Source organism: Notolabrus celidotus, chromosome 16 (genome assembly GCF_009762535.1).
Source record: "Notolabrus celidotus isolate fNotCel1 chromosome 16, fNotCel1.pri, whole genome shotgun sequence".
Lineage (NCBI taxonomy): Eukaryota > Metazoa > Chordata > Actinopteri > Labriformes > Labridae > Notolabrus > Notolabrus celidotus.
Window position 1 is genome coordinate 24,151,469 of NC_048287.1, and position 23,077 is coordinate 24,174,545.

At 40.5% G+C, this 23,077-nt stretch overlaps 1 protein-coding gene across 1 annotated transcript in view; it reads right to left on the minus strand.

Moving 5' to 3' along the window:
• sdc2 (syndecan 2) overlaps window positions 1-18,483 on the minus strand; it is a 64,089-nt gene extending 45,606 nt beyond the window's left edge. Inside the window, exon 1 of the mRNA XM_034705551.1 lies at window positions 17,986-18,483. Coding sequence (XP_034561442.1) covers window positions 17,986-18,045 — 60 coding nt within the window. The 5' untranslated portion in view covers window positions 18,046-18,483. The remainder of the gene's footprint in view (window positions 1-17,985) is intronic.
• Window positions 18,484-23,077: the final 4,594 nt, after the last annotated feature.

Sequence of the window (23,077 nt, forward strand, 5' to 3'; positions counted from 1 at the left end):
ACGCTAAAGCTCTGCTTGTAAAGTCACTCTAATATAGCATCACCTACATCTTACTGTCCTGATTGCATTGACAGACTCTCTGACCATAACACGGTTACCTGTAAGGATTAACAACGTCGGCAGACTCACCTGGCTTAGATTCAGCTGGCAGATGCTAAAGATTAACCTGCTGTGGCTAAAGAGCAGAGTAGTACGGACTAAACAGAAGGTGGCGTGCAAACAGCAGAACGCTCACTGCAAAACAAAGTCTGTTCACCTAATGGTGTCAATACCAGTTTAACTTGGTTTTGAGTAACACTGGGAGCAGATAAGACTAGCAAACAATTAGCTGATTAATTTTGTTTATACTTATATCTTGAAAGAAATTGTGATTGTGGCAGGTGTTGCAAATTTGCATTTGCTAAAAACACATGTGCTTGCATGGGATGGCTTTTCACAGTTTGTCTATGTATACTGTATCTGTCCCTAAAAAATAAACCATAAACAGATAAATAATTTTGCGTTATTAACTCCTGTTGTTTTTGTTAGAATAATTTTACATTTTGGGGCTAAAAAACAAACAAACAAGCAAGAAATATACAAAAAGGTACAAAACAAAAAACACTAAAAGGTCAAATGTGAAAGCTTATATGAAAACTGCAGCCAAAACCAAAAAAAAGAAAATCCAGTGCAAAATTGGATGCGAAAAAGTTCAATGTTTAAAAAAATAAATAAGAATTGGCACAATATTGATTGGGATATTTACGAAAGATAAATATTTGCAGGTTTCAGCTCCAAGCTTTTCTTCAAAAGGAACTACGATTTAGATTTACGAGGAAGCAGCCTGTCTTAGGGATCAAACACCAATCACACTGAGAGGAAGCCTAACACACATCTGTGTGTGTGTATGTGTGTGTGATGCTTGACAGAAAAACACCGCTCTGTGTGTTCAGTTCCCCCTCCTCGCTGAAACAAACCGCTCCACAACAAAAAGGTTTCATGTGCAGGCCAGCTGCTTCATGCTCAATGAATTCATCTCTTATCAACCAAACAACATAAAACCACAAGTGAGCCACAAATGATGAAAAGGAGTAAACAAATCACATCACACTGGATGATATCCCCCAGGGTGAGTTCAATTTGCAGCTTTGATTAAACATGTAAAGATGTGAATCCTTAATGTTGAAGCCAGAACCATCTTATCTATCTTTCTCTGAAATATTATTTGTGACTTTTAAATAAACAGAAATGTTTAAGCCGCTGGTTCTCGTTTTGAAATGCATGGGGTAAATTCTTATTCATGCTCCATCCTATGTAAATAATTTAATTCTGGCAACCAAAATAGGCCCAGTGCTCAAACCACAGCTTGTCAGTGTTTTCAATCTTTAATGACTCTGCGGAGGAAAATAAAATACACTGGGACTTTGAAAGAGCGCCAAATTATGAAGACACAAAACACACTTTCAACTGAGAGAATGCACGATTAGTACAAGCCCAAATCTTCCACATCCTTTTGGAAGCAGGACAGAGATCACTAACAAAAAACTCCTGTAGCTAAAAATGGCTCTGAATGTGTCTGCCAAACCTCTGCGCCTTTCCCCAATTCTTTCCCTGTGCTGTAATTCTGGAAGAATGTGAGGTTTCAGAGGACTGTAGCCTGGCTTTCCTGAAAGGTCCAGAAACAACACAAGAGGCTGTGTTGGCGCTGTGTCGACTGGCACTCCACCCTGAGCTCCAGGTCTGACTTCACCACCTCTTTAGTGATGGTTCTGCCAACGCTGGGGTCTCAAGAGTGGATTCATGGTTGTGTGTAAGAAAAACAAATCTAATTTAACCCCAAAGACTCCAGCTTTAGTTTGGTTTGTACTCCTACTTTCTGTAAGTTATCTGGGATTAGTAAGACATGATAATAATAAAACAAAGGACATCATCTTTGAGCAGAAAGCAGTTTGCTACCAGAACAAGTGTCTTATGGTTTAAGAGACTCAAGTACGAGGCCATGGTTTAGCTCAATCTTGCCCAATATATGGACACTACGGTCCTCATAGCAGTCGCCTGGAGTTTGACTCCAGCTCTTGGTCCTTTGCTGCACATTGTACTCACTCTCTCTCAACATTTCCTGCCTCTCTTTATCTTTCCTATCAGGAAAGTAAATGAAAAAGACTAATCTTTGAAAAAGAAAAATGCATAGAGCATATAAACTGTGTTATCCCCGTACGAGGACTGAAGGATGAAGTACGATGAAGCACAGGGCTGCATAGTGAATCTGGGCATTCGCACTAATTTTCTCACTCAGCATGAGCACAAATTGCAAGGCGGCCTGGGTATAATCGCCATGCTTTTACAACACTATGATGCAGTTAGATGATGCCAAAACTAGCTTCTCAAACTCACAATGCTGGGTCCACAATATGATGTATTCACTTTTATCTCAGGGTGTAAGTAATCCAGTTTACATGCAAGCTTTAGAGCAGGGGTTCCCAAAGTGGTGGTCAGGACCGCCAGGGGGGTCGCGAGACACTAGTAAGGGGTCACAAAATGTCTTCAAACCTTTTTAAAGTATTCTAAAATGTAATATTTTACCCATTATTGTAAATGTAGTCAAAAATAAGAATTCAATTTGAAATAAAACCTTGCAAATAAGATTTTTTTTTCATTAATTTCTGCCTTTTTGTTGCAAGGTGACTCCAAAGGTTAGCGTTAGAGTAAGGGTTTGTTAACATTTAATTAACGTAATTATCAGTAGCAGCAAGTTCATTCTCAGTAGTGCAGGAAACACAACATGTGAATGTAGGTAGGCAAATTTTCCACAGACTGGCTAAAATAAGTATGAAGCTACATTTAATCATTTCTAGGAACAGTGGGGGTCACAAGTCTTTGGCCCCTTTATTTTTGGGGGTCATGGGCTGAAAAGTTTGGGAACCCCTGCTTTAGAGAAGAGATGCCTCTTAAAAATGTTATTTAAGATGCTTTTATTTTCCCTTTTTACTGCCTTACATCGATGTAACTGTTTTCCTGTTTTGAATGCAAACATGCTTTTATTTTGAACAGACCAAAAAGGTACTTCCTTTGGATCATAGAGTTAAAGGATTAAATGAAAACAACTAGATTACCTGCTACCAACAGAGCAGGTGTGGAGATGCTACTAGTGATGAGCAACCCACATGAGGATCAGAAGGAGAGAGAGAGGGATCGTTTAGTAGTTTGCAAATGGCTAATAGCTAGCTTAAATGGATGTGTGTATCAGTGTCTAACTCTGTGGCAGAGTACTGCAACAACCGTAGCAAAGAGATGTAGAAACTGTGAGTTATAGCTATTAAGTACTCTTATTGTATGTATTATTACTGCCCTTCTTAGCGTTATCACCACATTGAACTACGATAAAGCACATTGCATAATTTACTCATATCCTGTAGGCCTACAATAAAAGGGTCGCAGGAGGTCATGGTATTGAAAAGCTCTCAAACCTTGGAGTACAATAAGATTACAAGCAGTAAGCTTGAGTGAATGGCACTGTATGTGTTAAGTAAAAACAGATATGCTGTGAAAGCTGGGGGTGGTGGGGGGGGGCACAGAGTTTGTGATGGCGCATCCCACACTAAAGATGAGCTAATATCAGGAACCCACCAGGCAACAGATGTTTCCAGCTGCTTTTACTCTGCAGGTCTAACAAAACTTGTCATGAAGCCTCCTGCGGTCACAGAGTCGCACATAGCGGAGTGAAACCACAATAAACAAAAAGTAGAGGCTGCGACAGAAAGCAATCATCTTCAAAAAGACGCCTTCAATCCGCTCCTCAGAGCTGTGTGATGATACAGCCAGTGTGTAGGCAGCGCTGTCTGCCACAATGTCACTCCACAGACTACAACAAAGATTCTTAGAAGAGAGGACTTAAAGAACCACAGTTACAGACCTTGAACATTTAGAAAGTCATGTATTGCTCTCATCGCTTGAGAAAATGAGCGTTCGTGGCTCCTTAAACTCTGCTCTCAGGGTGTTATGAGAGACCTTTTTATCTGGCTGACAGTGAAAGTATGAAGATCAGAACATCCTGACCTTTAGTTAAAAAGAGTACTCCTGCAATTTATTTTTACATTTCCACAACGTTAGGAGGCTTCATCAGACTGAGAGCTTACAAAGAAGGAGCTAAGGTCAAGTTGAGGCAGTGGGGGTCGAGATATACTCATTATTTACCCATAATGCAACTCTAAAAGATGCTATCAAAGCAGAAGTGAGGATGTCTTTCTTGCCCGACTCATTCAGTTATGAAGCAGACTGCATGAGAGTTTTTGCTTCCATTTTTGGGCATTTTTGACTTTAATCAATAGGACAGCTGAAGAGAGAAAGGAAATGTGGGGAGTGGAGAGTGGGGGAGGACATGCAGTAAATGGTCAAGGCTGAAATCGAACCCACAACCTCTGCGATGAGGGCTATAGCCTCTGTATATGGGGCCCACACGTAGACCACTAGGCCAACAGCGCCCAACTTCCTGCGTATTTCTTAATAAAACTAATAAACTTATTTTAATGTGAAAAATAAATACCAATATCCCTTTAAGTTCAACAAGGTCTGACAATTATTTTGACGATCAGGAACTGTTTAGATATCCCACTTTGAAGTTGGCCTTGCAGTATATTCACTCATAAAACCATTACTTGATAGCACAACTCGTGTTCAAAATCTCCTTAGGGTATCTTTAATTTTGTCCGAGTTCAGCAAAGACATTAAGAAAATGTAGTGAGCTGCTTACATTTACTTAAAATGGTTCCAAAGGTTAATTAAGCAGCACAAACACTTAGCCAACATGTTATAATGCTATGAAGCTTAAGCCTCTTAAAGCTTTCTGAACTTGCCTTCTTCTCTTTACATCTTCTATTAAAGTCTTTGTGAAGTAGCCTCCAAAACAGTCTCAGTTGAGCCTCACACACTCCTGAGGAGTCTGGAGGGTAGCGGTCATGCCGCCATTCTTCTCAGCCATCAAGTCACTCCATTAAACAAATTATCATCGTCAAAGTAATCAAGCTGTGCACCCCACGGCCCCGCTCCCATTACACCATGAAAACCAATCTGAGCGTGGCATGAAAACCGTACAGATTCAAAGTGAAGCCTTGACCTTGGCTGATGTTCCTGTCAAAAGGGTTTAGGTTCTTATTTTTTGGTGGAAATAAGACGAAGAAAGGGAGAAAAAGACAGAGAAAGACCGAGATATCTAAAATTAAAAGACACAGCAGGCAGACTAAGAGCCTTTCTTATTTTAACTTTCAGTTTTAATTTCCAGGCACGCTGAAGCCTGCGATCTAAACACAGCCAGGCATGCAAAAACAGACCTCCAGTAGAAGAGTCAAAGGGTTAAGCATGTACCTGACTGTGGACATGACACACTCTGACTGGTAGCCTCTGTTTGTTTAGAGACCTCAGCCTGAAACTTTCCACCCATCAACAGGCCTGTGTGGTCGGCCAGCGAGCGTGTCAGCCGTATTTGCATTTAAAATCAAAATGGATTCCATCTGACACGCTTTCCTCTGGTCTAAAGCCTCTCCGGGGCCGATAATAAACCCAATCCCTGGGCGTAATGGAGCAGTGACTGAATGCGGCGCAGTGCTGGGCTAAAAAGGGTTTTACAGTCAGTGTTTGAGATCACAGATGGCTGTTAACAGAGTGCATTAGTAAAGATTAACTCGCCTGGTAGAATCGCCACATTAGTGCCTCTGATCATGTTCACAACCACAGCACAGAGGCGCTGTGTGGCATGATAAGCCGTGCGACTCGACCTGGGGATGCATGCTTAACTGTGTTTGTCAGATTCACTGTCAGAAATTGATTATTCTGAGAATAAATGGGATATCAAAATGTCAGATAATGTTGAATATATCCCTCAGAGACAAGATGCTGAGAAGAAGATAACTGTGCAGGTAAGGTATGATTCTCTTTGGGGAGTATTAAACACTTTGTGTTATTCCACTAAAACGGGGAACTTCTTCTCCTCAAGCAAAAATAACTTCCACCTGAGGGTTTCACATCTGGAGCGTTAAGATTTGCTGCTTCTTCTTTAGTTACGTTAGAGTAAACTTTATATTTCAGAGCTTTAAAATGCTGGTCATTCAAGAAGCCTTTTTCTTTTAGGGCGTCTTTTGCCTTTCTAAAAATTTTATTAGCTGAGGCAGCTAAAGAGAGACAGGAATGGAATGGGGGGAGTAGAGGGTGGGGGAGGACATGCAGCAAATGGTCGCAGTTCAGAGACGAGGACTATAGCTTCTGTATATGGGGCGCACTTAGAATGCGAGCTTAAGGGCTACTTCAGACTTTTTTGGGGCCTCCCAAATATGTTGAAAACGATGTATCAATGTTAAAAAAAACGTCAGATCAGCTTTGTATTGGAGTTCTGCTCTCTTTGTTGGGGTAAGTGCCATAACCACCTGCTCAATACACTACACATCCTGCTTCATCTAGGGCAGGGGTGTCCAAACATTTTTCAAAGAGGGCCACATTTGATGTTGTCAGAATACCTCGGGGCCAGTGGCTCCTCCTGAGACTTAGGAATCATAATAGTTTTATATGAAATCTCTATTTAATAACAATTATTTTGCATGTTTTTCTCAATAAATCAGAAACTAGGTAGTCCTCAGTTTTGCACAAGCCATGTAAACATTAGCAAACGTTATCTTCTTCTGGAGGAAAATGTTTTTCATTCGGGTCGGGCAATGTGGGAAAAATATTGTATCATTATTTTCCTATGGCAGGATCACGATCTGGATTTCATCACACTTCTATTTCATGTTGTTTTTTTCAGACTTTTTAGCCAGCAGACAACAATTTAAGAACTAAATAATTCTTGTCCTGCATTCTGAACTATTTTTATTCACCAAATGTTGCCTGTTCTGTATAACTTCATAATTTTGATCTTGTCTTGTCTCCTCTTTTGTCTTCTGAACTTTTAGTGTTCATCAAGAACATTTTCACATCATGATAAAAACATTCATTTGAAAACCTGTCAACTTTAAGAGTTCTTGTTTTTCCTCCTAATTATATTCTTGCAGAATATCCAGAGCTTTGGCTTTACACAGGTAGTCCATATGAAGCTTTTTGAGACGTTTTGGATTGACTTTAGTTTTGTTTGTGCGCTTGAAAGAAACTGCACATGTACAGGTGATTCGGAATGTGATTAATTTCTGTGCTATAAATAACACAATTCAAGATGGAAGCTTGGGGCCATAAATAAATGGACCTTGGGCCGCGATTGGCCCCCAGGCCTTACTTTGGACGTGCCTGATCTAGGGCATTAAATTCCATAGTTGACTGGCAGAATTCCTTTTTCACCTTAACTCTTCATAAATTCTAAAACCTGGGGACCTGTGTCTAAAATTTGGCCCTATCCAGTTACAGACCTTTCTTAGTGTCAGACTTGGCCTTCATTTTAATCCTTCATAGCAAATCAAACTCCTCTCCAAGTATTCCTCTCTCAGTCCTCTGCCGGGTTGTGTCCCTTCATACGTTCGTCCCTTTTTCACCACCATTAGCTCACTCAGTCTTTCAGAGTGAGTCACTGTCTGGCCACGTTTGCTGATGTGGTCACAGTTTCATCAGATGTCTGCTTAAACAGTACACACACACACACACACACACACAGACACACAAACACACACATCTGGACACAGATCTGGAGGTCTTGACATCACAAGTCAAAATAAGGATGTGAAGCAAACCTCTACAGTGTCAGAGCCTTTGAAATGAAACGCGGATTAAAACTGGGACACAAAACTGGAGACTTGAATGTTTGTTATTAGGAATGTGGAGCGCTGGAGACGGATGCACATTTTTCCTAAGTGTGGTAAAAAAAAATGGCTTATATTAAATTACAGGTTATGTGCTCACGAGGAAATTATTAAGAGCTGGAGGCAGTCTGGAGTCTACAGAGACTTCCCACGTGGAGACAGGCATGGAAACACTTCTGTTTCCTGTTTATCTGTGAGCCACGAAAAACATCTCAGTAATGAATATTCATGAGCGTTTAATTGGAGCTTTTAAAGGAGCTGCTTTCCACTAAAAGAGATGAGTTTACACACCAACATTCACTTAGAAAAGGCATAATGTGCTTTGAAAAGAGTTCACTAATGAATCCAGTTTAAAGTTTTCTCAGGAAAACTGCTTCAGATGAAGTGGAGGATAATTTGCGGTTGGTGTTACACCCTGAAAAAAAAAGCATGATCTACACACTTTAGCTCATTCATTGCTGTTTTGACTCGAGATGGGGGAATAATGAGAACACCAGACATTAGAAGTACTTTTTTTCTGCTTGGAGGACCGCCAGTGCACATATCAATTTGGCGCCTTTTAGAGACGATAAAGCGTCCTCGTAAATATGAGTGAGCGCAGATGTGTTAAATGCGGCGTGCTGTTTTCCACAGCAATCTCTGGAGCTGGGAGGAAGAAAAAAAACTAGCTGACGTCATGCCTTTCTAAATATCTGCCTTTTTTTCTGGAGAGTGTACAGATGGAACACATTTGGCTCTGTCAACGCAGCAGAGCAAAGTCCTACAAGACAGTTTCACAGGCAGTGTTTGATTTCACTTCATCCTTTAACAAGCAGACCAACCAAACCTGAACTGACCACAACCTGAGCTGATGACATTTGATACAGCTTAAAAGGAAGTGGAGCGATGAGGCAAGATGTCCAGTGTCAGAGCTTTAATCTAAACTATAGTGTCTCATTGTTATTCAGTTCAACTGAATGATTGTTTCTTTTTTAACCTCATTTTCAGCTCTAAAGGCTACTTCTTTGGAATGGGAGATAGATTTACACTAAACTAGTTTGTTTGTTTATCAATCTATTTTGTTTATTTTTTGTTATTTATTTTTCAATTTTTATACAACTATCTATTTCATTTATTTTACATTATTTGTAATCTTTTTGTTTTATGTATCTATTTTATTATTATTATTTTTATTATTATTATTTTGTATCCATCTATTACATTTATGTTATTATTATTATGTATTTGTTGTATTTTGTTTTTTATTTATCCATATATTTTTAATTATTTTATTGCTATGTCTATTTTATTTATTATATATTTATTTATTTTACTTTTTTTGTACTTTGTTGTTTATTTTTTATCAATTTATTTATTTATTTAATGTCTTGTTATTTATTTTATTTAGAAAGGGGTTTAGGAAAATATGGGATTGGGAATGAAGATGGGTGTACTTCTGAGAACAGATTATACATTTTAGGCTCTCTGAGGCACTTCCATTTAAAAGATTGGTATAAGAACCACTCTGTGTTATTCTGAGCTTTGATATCTCAAGTAAGGCTTCATTTCCACTGATAACATTTCAACAATTTGTGATGTTTAACAAAGAAGAGCTGAAAATTGTGATGATCTTAATCTGTATGATCTTAAAATGATGTCTTTCTGAAGCATTGGACAGTTAAAAGAATTTCTTAGAAAAATTTAACCTCAAGTTTTTGGAAATTCAAAGCCCATTACCCAAACTCAACACCCAGTGACTTTGAGGCTCTTTCACAATAAGGGCGTGCATACACTGTGATTTTACAAATGTTGTGGTGGAAAGTGAACTCACACTGTACGAGTGAATCATTCATGACACATGACCAAAGCTCAATTCTGATGTGCTCACACTTTATGTGTTACATTAGGAACTATCACACAGAAGCTGAAGTCAGAGACTTCAACAATAATTATATGGTACATCCTTTCTGACATGTTAACAAGAGCAGAAATGAAGAATCTTTGTAGAGGTATAACTTGTGGTAGAGCCACTGTATTCCTGTTGTTCGCATCACGCAGCGTGCTTTGGGTGCACTCTGCAAATTTGCGCAGGTATGATCACAGAAAGAGAAACCTGAAGTTTGGAGATCTTGAATGGGCTGGTGGCTTTCACTGTGGGAGAGGATGTAGACCACCAACCAGAAATTCAATTGACATGTTAGCAGCAGCTGATTGGGCTGTGATTGGCTCTCGTGCCCATGGCAAACGGCGCACTATCAAGCTGAAATTTAACCCTACTTCAAAATCAGTTGTGGGACTGAAAACTCAGGACAGAGTCAGCTTTAATTTAGTGTACCTGTACGTCTGTCCTCAGTGTGTGAGTGCTTAGGACTGTCCCACTGTCACATCAAGTGTGTTAGCTCTCTGACGCAACGCCAAATGACACATCTTTCTGCTCCAGATTAAAAGTAAGCAAATGTTTGTATTTTAAAGCAGTGTTCAATAAAATCTGAACTTTTTTTCTTGTTTTCATCTCCCAGTCAAGATAGTTCGGACTCCTGCAGAAACACTGGATGTCTTGTTGAGAGGCAATGAGTGATGTCCCCTTCCTCAATTTTATACCATCTCCAACCTTAGTGGACTCGAGCACTGCACTCCTGAGTCTATAAAAACCTATGATGGTTCAGCGTCAGGCTGCATGTGATGTACCGACTTACAGAGAAATCATGTTAATAAGTTTAATAACGGCCATTATCATTACCTTCAATCATACTTCCGATAATGACTGAAAAAGAAAGTAATCCTATGAAGTTGTACCGGCTCGTCTATACCAGCGAGGTGATACAATTGTCAAGAGCCAATTTTAAGATTGTGAGTAATGGTAAGGTATTCTTTCTCATGACTCTCCTGAGAATATCCTCTTTGATATTCTTTGTAGATTTAATATAGAAAGTATGAGTCAAGATGATCATCATTTGCAGCTCTTTCATAGCACTCATGCTGGCATTTGCTTATTACTACAATCTTGAAATAACAAAGCGGAGCACAAAATATTTCACCCTGATTTCAAAGTGAACACTATGAGCGGATTCCTGAAAGTCTCACTGACTGCTACCAAAGCAGACCAGTCCAGAAGTCACACACCATTAACAGCACTGCGTCTACCACATGGGTTTGTTTCTGTCATTTCACCCCCTGCAGTGAGACACTTTTCACACCTCACACTGCAGAGCTCCAGACAGGTCCTGTCTGGCTTTTGAAGAAAACCTGAACACCAGAAGGGAGGTTCACACTCTCCCCTTACTTCTTCCTTCATCTTCTTTTCCATCTGAAACTGGAAGGCAGTGAAAAAAAAGGAGAAAACAGACGTCTTCAAAGGGTTTTCCCCCGTTTCTCTTTGTCACAACCACAATCCCCTCCACCGCAGTGCTGCCAAAGAAGTTTCCATTAGCTAAGCTAATTAAATTAGAGAAAAAAAGAGGAAGAAAGAGGGTGAGAATGGAGGGAAAATAGGAGGAAAAGTAATGTTTCAAATCTTGGATATCTAAATATTTTCATCCAGACTGCCACAGGCACATGCAGCGGTTTTTTGTGTCCACTGTTGCAGCCTCCTGCAAGCTACGGCGACTGCTGCTGTTGCCACATCTCCCTAATGTGTTTTCCCTCTGCCTCAGCGGCAGTGTATTTTAAAACATGTGGCTATAAAGTCACACACACACACAACACGCAGGGACATAAAAAGGCACACACCAGCATACGCAAACACGTGCACAGTCAACAGAGTCAGACTATTTGGGACTCTTTTACTAGTATGCACAAGTCCCTACCAAAATAAGAGCTTCTTTCTCTTCAGGAGAGGGAAGGTGGAGAAGGAGAGGGAGGGCCATTCAGACGCACATACGTTCTGCAGATGTTGCCTTATTCAGGGCACGTTAAAGGGAAGGGGAAAAAAAAAGGGGCATTCCGTTTAAAATAAACAAAATGAAGTTATGTGAAAATTACGTGGAAGAAAAACAGAAGGAGAAAACCTTAAGGAGGATAGAACAACTGGGGAAATTTGGGTGAAAATTAAGGGAAACGGGAAAAAATAATTGCATTTTGTGGGGAAAGGAGAACACAAACAAAAAGGGCTCTTTTTTATGTACATGAAAGATAAGGAAAAACATAATTTCTGTAGAAAAAGCGGGAAAAAAGGTGCAGTTTTGAGGAAAAGTGTTTTTTTCTTTTATGTAAAAGACGAAAGGGAAATCATTTTTTAAAAAGGGTTGGAAAAACAGATAAAAAAGGAAAATGTTATGGCTATCTAGTAAAAAAATACTGCACCTTCGAAAAACAATGATTGCATTTTTTTGTGAAAACTGAAATGGGAAAAAAAAATGCATTTTTTTGTATAAGTAAAGAATATGAGGAGAAAGACAGAAAGAGGTTGCATGTGTTTAAAAGAGTTAAAAGAGAAAGGTGTATTTCCATTGGGGGGAAAAGAGGGGAAGAGGGGGGTATTTTTTTGTGGAAAAGTAGAAAAAGTGTCTTTTTGTCTTTATTCCTTCCAGCTGCCTGAGTTAGAAACATAAAGCCAGTCAGTGTGGTAACATCAAGCAGCATCTTGACCATGCTGACAGAGAGATGGAGAGAGGGAGAGAGAAAAAAAAACATGGGGGAGGCATGAGAGACCATGTGTGCAAAGTGTGTTTATCTACTTGTGCGTGTGTGCCTGCTCAGTGACAAAACAGGAGTTCATGCGTGGACACAGATGGATTCAGGGGAGGAGAGGAGGAGGAGAAGGAGGTGGGGTTGGTGGTGCTTTCAGTGGACCAACAGCTCCTGCCTTCTGCCTTCTGTAGAGTCCATTAGTGATTGCATAATGCTTGGCAGACAGGGACCTGCACTGTGAATGCAACCCCCTGAAGGGTCGGACACCAGCGAGGGAGGCAGGGAAGAAAACTGGCTGTTCCCATGTGTGTCAGCGGTGGATTTATAAGAGGAATAAAAAAGACAGCAGTGGGGTTTTTTTTTTTTTTTCAAAGGATGGCATGCACACAGGGAGAGCTGGTGGTGTGCTCAGTCTGAGGAATACTAGGTTAATGCAAAATAAAAGAGCATCATTAAATATACAGTAGGAGAAGCTGCAGTCACAGCACAGCATCTGGCCTGCGTTTCTGTGTGGCACTACATCCTTTCATTCCCCTGCTCTCATCCTCTTCTACTTTAAACTCTTTTACACACTTTATTTTGACACTTCTATCCGTGCATGGTCTTACTTCCTCCTTTAAATGATGGGGAATATTTTGTCCAGCAACTGCAGACATGCATTTTATTTATTCATCAAGAAGTTCATTGGATATTTAGCGCTTCAGACGAGGCGTGTTGCTTTTATCACAGTAGAATCGAGGGAAAAATGTCCATGTACACACACCTCGTTCAGGCTCTGGGAGCGTTGTCCTGTGCAACAAAAGAAGTGAGGCGTCACATTCAGTTCAGTAGCCTTGGAGAGGGTGTCAGGAGGATTACTAAAACATAAGGAGCAGGTGGAAATAACAGGCTTTTAGGAGTCATGGAGCCAAATATTTGGAAATAGCAGTGTGTGTTCTTGGTGGATGCATTGTTTTTAACGGTGGATTTATCTGGAAATATGAACTTGACAGCCCTAAGTTGAGAGGAAGGTCAGCTTTTGCGTCCGTGCTGTTCATTTCATTACCGGTGAAATCAGCAGATACAACAACTGGCATTCAAGCCAGAAAATGAAACTGGAAGACCGCTGTGGGACCGAGATAATACATCCTCACAATGCACAGCCTGCACCTTTCGCCCTCCCTCCCAAAGCCATCAAAGGCTTCAACGCGAAGTCTCGTATTCGGTGCCTTGGCCTTTTCACCCTAAAAATGATACGAGGAGGGATTTATCAGGCTTAGTGTGCCTTTTCTTTGAGCTATTTCAGGGTAGTTTATCATAGCAATACAACCTCACTTGGCCTTTTTAAATAGAAGACTAAAGCTTTCACCTTGAATTATCTTCATGAATGGAGTCAGTCCATGACAATGCCTGGGAAGTAAATGTGAAGTTTTCATATTGTTGCCTCAAAAATCTAAGACTGTAACCAGAAACGTGTCAGATGAATTAGATTTCGCTGTTTAACACAAAGCTCCTTAAATTCAGCCTTTCAACACAGAATCTTATACAAGCCCACAAGTTTCATGTGTTCCTTTAAGTACTCACTTTTAAAGATCTTTCCAATAAGCATATGCACAAGTTCATGCCAATTAATGCCTTAATGGGCTGCATAAAACATGAACAGAGTCTCAGTGACCGGTTGGTTTCTAAAGTGGCATTCTTGACCCCTTAGTTTGGGGGTCACCATGTTGAAAATGCTGACTTCAACTTACTTTTGTCTAATCTACAAAACCAGTAACAAACGCACCATTTTTGAACCAGGCGGTGAACATGTTTAACTCTGCTGTAAAAAAATGGACATTTTATTATGAGCTCTGATGGGGTTTCTTTGGCTTTTGGAGTCGGCCCTAGTGGACACTTGAGGAACTGCAGCTAATGGCACATACGCATTGTTTCAACACTGGAGTTTTCCACTTTAAGTCTAAGTATTTTAAGTCACTTCTTCATTGCTTCTTGACTGACTGACTGACTGACTGACTGACTGACTGACTGACTGACTGACTGACTGACTGACTGACTGACTGATTGATTGATTGATTGATTGATTGACTGATTGACTGATTGACTGACTGACTGACTGACTGACTGATTGATTGATTGATTGATAGTGAGCTCAAGTTTGGGGTAGCTCAGCTGGCAGCCTCCTGCAGCCCATCTGAATAGCTCCAAATAAACACTGATGTTTTACTTCAAACTCTATTTTTTAGTGTTTCTGCCATTTTTGTTAGTTCTTGTGTGGGTCTTTTTTTGTCTTTATTAGACAGGGCAACAAAAGAGAAAGAGAGAAGGTGGGGAGTAGAGATTAAAGTAGAGACTGTAGCATCTGCATATGGGGAACTCATTTTAACTATGAAGCCAAATCTTTGCCTCAGTGTTCCTACCAATTTAATCAGGAAAGACAGAAAAAGGGAGACTCTGATATTTATTTAAAGTCATAAAAAATGACTTCCTTATGATGATAAAGCAGAAATATCATCCTTAAACAAGAGGAGTACCTGCTTGTGAGATAGCAGAAGCTAAATGTGCAGACACCATTGGACCAGAGGATCAGAGATTCTCTGATTCTCTGTTATGGTGATAGTCAGTCAAAAGATGTTCAGAGAGACATTCCACAACCGAATGTGAGTTAACCAATGTGGGTCCTCTCAATGTGTATTTTGAATTGTCGACTTTCAGGAGTCAGCCCTACCATATCCATTCAACTTGAAAGGAGACGTTCTGTGTCATTTTAAGTCTCATTCTCCTTTCTCTCTCTTTCCTCTGCCACACTCCACTTTTCCTCCACTGTCCTTGAAGCACCAGGGCACTCAGGAGCCCCCCTGTAAATCACAGACATACAGGGAGGTGAACAGCACCCACTCTTCCCACCAAAACATGACACAAATTACAGACCACAACATCTGGTGAGTGGCCTGCAACGAAACACGGCAGGGCGGGATGAGAGTACACAAACTCCCCCTCCTCAGTCACTAAAGTTCCTGGAAGCAGAAGAGCGGTAAAACGTGACGAAAGAGTTCTGGGTCCACATGTTGAGCTCATCTAATGATTGATATGATAAAACAAAAACAAACAAGCATGGTGTGTTCCCTGAGAGGCTTTGACATGTGCATAGACCTCACATGTTGCATGTCTGAGTGAGTTAGTGAGCTTACTCAAAGTAAGTAGGCATGAATGGTAACAATTAGGGATGTCCCGATCCCAATGTCAACAATCGGATCGGAGCAAATAGACGTTTTTTAATTGATCAGTGTCAGAGCCGATCATCTCATCCGATCATTTACGTCCGCTGTCACTGAACACAATTTGCAGCTGAAGGCTAACGCGCAAGTGTTATTGAGCGTTCTGGGTTCCCTAAACTCTGTACATAATGAGAGAGTAAGAAATGGGACATTGATGTTGAACTCAAGCCATGATTTACATTTTATTGTAGAACTCAAATGTGCACCGCCAGACACATTACAAAAAAAAAGCATATGCTCTACGTACCCTACGGTAACTCTCTAGGGAGGTATGGTTCAAAAAGGCGAACACATAAACCGAACACAGGAGAGTCTGCTACATTAGCATTAGCAACCTCGTGGCTAACGGCTGCTGTTGTTCTCTTTACCGGCATGTCACTCCTAAACTAGCGACTGCTGTCGGTTAGTAAACTGGCATGTAGCTCCAATATTTACGTTCTCCGTCTTGCAGGTGAATTCATATGAATGGGGGAGACGGATTTTTTGACCTATACTGCAGCCAGCCACCAGGGGGCAGACACTCTGCTGAAAGCTTCACCTCCAGCCGAGCGAGATGCACCCCTGTGTAAAACAGATTAAGTTTAACAACAATGCTAGCTCAATTAAACCAAATTGATTGTAAGAAATATTTTAGTTATTTCCCTAGTACTAATAAAAAATACAAGTATTTTTAAATGATGGAACAAGGCCCTGAAGAGAATAAACTCATTGATGGAATAATTACTTTTTAAGAGCCAGGAGCGATGGGTTTCATTTGAAGCTTTATTCAAAAGCTGCCCAGAGTTAAAGTGTCCCCTGTGATGTGATGGGGGAATCAAACTCAGACATATGTGCCTGCAGCAGGTTCACAACCACTTGTCAACACCAGTGCCAATATTGAGAATCAATGTCACGTGTCAACTTTCAGTGAGGCCCTCAGGGGGTATGGATAAAGTGGAGGCATGTATTGATTAAGTTAAAACGTGTTTGTTTGTGTGGGATTTGTGGGTGTAAATTCAAGTAGATGATGAAGTTGATGCATTACAACCCTGCCAAGTCCTTGTAATGGATTACCTCAGATTTAGTCGATTATTTGAAGTTGGAAAAAAGTAAATTAACTTTTAGAAACGTTGGATTTTACTTTTATGGCACATTGGCATGTTTTTGGGTGTGTTTCTCAGACATGGTGTAAAAAAAAAAAAACAGATAACAGAAAATATGTGAAAACTGTACTCCTGAGGCTGACCTCATGCAAAAGAATGAGTCATTAAAACAACAGTGTCTGAATCAACTAATTGGACAAGCGGTTCCAACAGTGGAGGAGGCACAGCGCCAAGCGACAAGTCACAACCCACAGAGAAACAACAGGAGGGGACAATAATGACAGGGGCAGACCATGAAAGTGCCAAAATCCGTCATTCCCACAACCCGGCCAATTTGTGAGGCGATGCACACTCAGCTAGAAGCCCTGACACAGAAACTGAATGAAGGGAAGGGAATGCATTAAAATGAGACGGATACTCAGAAAAAGAGAGAAGTGAAGTTTGGAAAGAGAGTTGAAGCCTTTGGTGTGGAAATGTCACATACACTCAATGATTACCTCCAACGGAAAACAAAGATTCATCTGTCTGCTGCGCTGCATGATTCCAATAAGGATGACATTTACTCAATACTGCATCCTTCTGTGAGTGTAGAGCTGCACGGCTGTCAACACCAAGACGACAAATCACTATGATGCAGATTAATACTGTTTTAGAGGGAATAACTGTGTCCTGATGTGAAGTGTAGGGAACTTATCCTTCATTTCAGGAGTCATTTCATCTAAAAATACTCCCATTTACAGTGATTTTTTGAAGGTTTTCGCTCAGGTAGTGGGATGACTGGTTTTACTTTGCAGGTTGATGTATGTCCCTTTAATGTGTTGCTACACTGTGAAGGTTAGAGTTAGGAAAATGTGGATTTTTACAACATCAACGCAACAAAAAGTTGTAAAAATGGAACTCAACAACTATTTAAAAGCAGTAGAAGCGCTCCATTGACTTATTCTGGCATCATATGAGCAACTCATGCTGCATTCAGTGTGTTTTTTTTTTTATAGAATAATCTGCTATAGGCTAAGACTCGTGCAAAGTGGCTGCTATAGGCCTGTCAGATACAGGGCTTCACGAGTCCAAGATCTGTGCGTAAACTACACATTAAACAAGGTTCAGTGTTTGGTCCTTCACATTATGGCAGCGTTTGGTGGAAAATCACTGAAATGTTGTTTTTTTTTCCGACTACTTTCACATTCAAACCTGCAGAATAAGCACCGAGTGGACCATACGTGGACTTAAAAGTTCTCCCCCCACAGCTCACCCCGTTTTAAGTTTTCCTTTCCAAAAGAAACTTACCCTTTCCCCGGAGAGGAAGACGGTCAGCGCGAGGGTCAAAATTATCCAAACGTTCCTCATTATTCCTCTTTGTCAACCAAAAGCGCGTTGTTAAAGCGAAATATCAAATCTTCCCCCTCTTCTTCTTCGTCTTTCTCCTCTCCTTTGCACCCTTCGCTCACAAACTCCTGCCGCTTCTCTCTCTCTCAGGAGTGGGATCCCACCGGATACGTGTTGCGTTTTGGTAATTCCTCCCCCCTTCTCTCTCTCTCTCTGCCTCTCTCTCTCTCTCGCTCTCTCCAGGCACTTCTTTCTGCTCTGAGTTAATCGCTCACAAACTATACACTAATAATCAAGGTGCTGCTGCAAAGTCGTCCTATAGCGCGTTGTGTGACCGAAATCCGCACAGACACCTCCTGGCTTCTCCTCTCCTCTCTCCCTCAGCGCTCACTTCAAATAACGAGGACAAAGTGAGGCACGGGCACGACTGACGCTCTGCTGAGTGCGTGCGCTTCTTTCGGCCATGTCACCGCGAGACGGAGGGAGAACTTGCCACAAACTATCACAGAAAAAAGAAAGAAAGAAGCCAATTACAGCGAAGCAATCAAAACAAACCCGCTGCGTCGTTTATTGACGCACAATAACCCATGATAAGAATTACTATTGATTATTGTGTTTTCAGTTGAGATGGCCCAACATGCTGCACGAGGAACAGCCTCGCTGCTAATTGAGCCATTTATCTCCATGTCTAGATAATGATCATTAATTGCACTCTAATGAGGATTCCACTATTTAATTCAATCAGTGCACTAAATTACAATCAAGTCTTGTGTTTACTATGCACCATTATAATGAACATCACTGAAGATTAGCTGTCTGATGGAGCTGCATTTTAGTATTTATTAAAATGTGAGCACCAGTTTGTATAATATAGAAGGCACATAATACTGTTGGAAATACATTGGATAAAACCCGAAAAGGTGAAACGGTTGCTTTATGATCAGGAAGCCTTTTGTCCCATTGAGCTCTGACATTTATGGGCAAAGTCTCCTCCTGGTGGTGGAACGTGGAACAGCCCCAATAATACACAAAATAAATCACTCAAGTGAAGTGAGCTTTAAAAGAGTTGTTTTTCTTGAATTAGCTCACATGTTTGTAAGTCTTTGCACATGTATTTAATAACATTTGCTCTTATTCTCTTTAAATTTGCGCTACTGCCAGATGGTCACACTTCATCAATGGGGAAATTCTTCTGTTTCACATCTAGTGGCTATCACTTCTCTGTTTCAATGTATTATTTAATTTTCATATTTGGTTTGTTTATTTGGTTTGTAAGCTCCTGGAGGAATACACTGAGCTGGGAACCAATAAAGTCAGGTTTTCTATCAGAACTGGACTTTACAAGGGAGGCAACCTGCACCCCCAGTATGCACCAAATACCACCACAGCTTCTAAAATAATCGTTCTCCCCACACCAAACCTCACAGATTCAAACAACAGGGCCATCACACGCATTGCAACCTCAATAGAACAGGACATCACACATCCACTGAACACATATCTCATTCCGCTTCTATCAGGTCGCAGATACAGGGCACTGGATCCCTGCTGCTATAGCTAAACTAAAGGCCTCGCTGAACAGTGTGCAGACTTTGTTTGTTTAAATGTTGATGTTGGTGTTTTACTTGCAGTTTATTTCATGTTCTTTTTGTGATGTATGTGTCTGTGGAACACAGGAGGAGCTGTGGAGAAGAATTTCCCCAAGGGGAGGGTCTAAAGTCTAAATTCACATGAACGATTCCATGAAGCCCTCATCTTACTGCACAGCAGAGCTAATGATCCTCACAGCTGATAGAGAGGAGAGAGACAGAAGGTGTGAGAGATGTTAGAGAAAAACCAGGAGGAGGTGATCAACAGTACATCAAACCAACAGGTGTTGAGGTCCCCCGATGACTGTCCACCCGGGGCCCCTTAATGACTAAATCCACCCCTGCTATCTATCTATCTATCTATCTATCTATCTATCTATCTATCTATCTATCTATCTACCTATCTATCTATCTATCTATCTATCTATCTATCTATCTATCTATCTATCTATCTATCTATCTATCTAATCAGGAGAAAATAAATACAAAATAAATTGGACTGTTTATTGGTTGTTGCAATCAAATGTTGCTATGCATACCAATTGTTTACAAAGTGCTTTGACAAGCAAAGCATGGCCGGATGCAGAAGACAAAGAGACACAAAATATTACAAATAACAAATGCAAATTAAACAGAATAAAGTGGTGAGACAGTAGACAAATAAATCATTGATAAATATATTTTTTTCTAATTAAATTAAATTAAAATAAAAAAAACCAATGAATACATAAAAACTGATAAGTGAATAAAAGCATTAAAGGACAATAAAATAAAAATGATTGGTGGTGCAGTGGGTAGCGCTGTTGCCACACAGCAAGAAGGTTCCTTGTTTGAATCCCTGTTTCTTTGTGGAGTTTGCATGTTCTCCCCGTGCATGCATCTGTGCATGCATGGGTTCTCCCCAGGTACTCCGGAGTCTTCCCACAGTCCAAAAACATTCTCTTCAGGTTAATTGGTCACACTAAATTGCCCGTAGGTGTGAGTGTGTGCGTACAAACCCAAATGTTAAGGGTTTACAAAACTCAGACTGAAAGTGCACAAGTTGTTTTTCCAGCAAGCTTTTTAAATGTTCGTACATTTGATAATAAATCAATTCTCTTAAGTAAATCATTAGATGGAAATTAGTGTACTTTAAGAAGCTGAAAACAACCTGCAGCTAATGCATGTTTTGAGAGGCAATTTTGTAATCATCCAATTAATTTAAAAAGGTGTGATATTTCCACAGAGCTGCTAATAATGGTCCACTGAGAACAACAACACAATTTTCCACCACTCAGTCAAACTTCCAGCACACTAGCATCCATTCACAGCGCTGGAAAACAGCATTATCCAAGAAAACTTCTGAAAAGCCGTAATCCCATCCTGTAACAGTCCGCCCTTTGTGCACATAAACCCTGATCACAAGTACTGCAAACTTAACTCTGAGGATTCATGGTTCATATACAGGGGCTTCCTTTAGAGGCTGAATACTGATAGATAGAACGTAATACAGACTGTTTATGGAGGCAAAGTAGAAATCCAAAAATTCCCACATCCATCTATGACTGAAATGGGAATAAACCTTGACTTTGTTTACCTGTATACTTTCAAACTAAAAGAAAACGGATATTCCCAAAGAAGTCAAAGTGAGTCAATGTTAAACTTGAAACAAAAACAACTCCTGTTTTTTTCATTTAAAAAAAAGGATTAATGGAGAATAAATGTCAACCATAGATTTACCAGATACCAGATAAAATAATTGGCCATTGAAAGTTCGATTTCTTGTCGTGATAACTGATTAAAGAGTAGTTCATTTTCTTTTCAAAGTCAGCTCTTCACATCAGTGTTTAAAAAAAACATTTCATTATGTAGAAGTAAAAAAAAACCTTGAGAACACAAAGGTATCCAGAAGTTATTGTACTCACTATTTTGGGAAATTTAATTGTTTGCCTTCTTCCTGGAAGTTAGTTGAGAAGGTAGACACACATTCAAATTTGTTTAGTGGATATGCAGCTGGTTCACTATCTTAGCTTAGCGATAGCATGCCTTGCTCAGTCACAAACCTCTCAGTCCAAAACCAACCACCGAACAAACAAGCAAAAATCCATCCATCCATCCATCCATCCATCCATCCACCCATCCATCCATCCATTCAGCCATCACCTGGAGCATAGACTGTATAAAAAATGGATGTAGTTTCCGTGACATCATCCATCTGTTTCTGAAGCCCTGCTTTGAAGCCAATTGTCAGCGGGCGCCATATTGGAAATGCTGAACACAACTTAACGTTGTCTGAGCTAGTGTGCGGTGAAGAGGTGAGCCTTTGGCCTTTTCGCTAAAAGTTACAGGGTGCCTGCCTGCCTGTCAAGTCAGCCATGTCCTTATTTGGGAAAAACTCGTAAGTTTAATATCTTTGAAAATACCAAGTTATAAAAAAAGTCACCCCCCCGTACAGTGTGTGCCGATAGAGGAATTAGCTACTCAGACCTAAACCGTTGTTTGAACCAGGCTGTAGACATGTTTAGTATTGCTGCAAAGATCGTCTTTTTTGAATGGGTGTGTATGTGCTTTTTGATGTTTCTGCAGCCAGCCTCAAGTGGACACTGACACAGTTTATAGCACTTCTGCATCAGCTACATATTTTAAGAACGGAGGTTGCCGCTTGGGCTGGAGTCTATCCCAGCTGTCATTGGGCGCAAGGAGAGGTACACCCTGGACAGGTCGTCAGTCTATCACAGATCAAAATACATATAAAGGCTAAATACAAGCGTTTCTTAAAGTCACTGACTATGCCTTTTTTCGGCTTGTTTTATCTGTAGACACACAAAGAAGAAAATGAGCTACTGTAATATTCAGACCTAAGCCTCATACCCTTAACTTTATCTTCTGCTCGTCCTGAAAAGATAAACAAGTTGACAGTAGTCCTCCAGAACATTTTCTCTGTGAGAGGGGAGATCTGGTATTGATTACAGATGTACACTCTGCTCCTCAGTCAGCACCCTTTGATTGTTCAGTCAGACCAGGGAAAACAATGTGAAGGTCCAAGTTCATCACGTATCTGACTGTTTGTCTGGTATTGACTAAACTGTGCCTGAGGAGTGAGAGGAGGATGGATGGGAGGCATAGAGGCAAAATGAAAGTAAAGACTGGGGGCGATGATAAGACTTTAGAAGAGGAGAGTAGCAGGTCCTGTTTGATCTCAAACTAAGCAGTGGAAGGCTAAATGCTTTCAAGTTTGGATCACTGTTAAAGCTAGGGTTGGTAGTCTCGGAAAACCAGCATGAATTTGAATGTAGCTTTTCCTCATGACTCCGTCTAACCCCTCCCCTCCTCCCTCGGAGCTCCTCCAAAACGACGCCCCCCCGCTCACATGCACGAGCGCCGCTGATTCTCGACCATATGATGGTGACTGATTCAAAATCGGTCCTAACCAAAACATTATCATAGTGAAAGTTAAAAATACAAACAAACATGGCTGCTGTTAG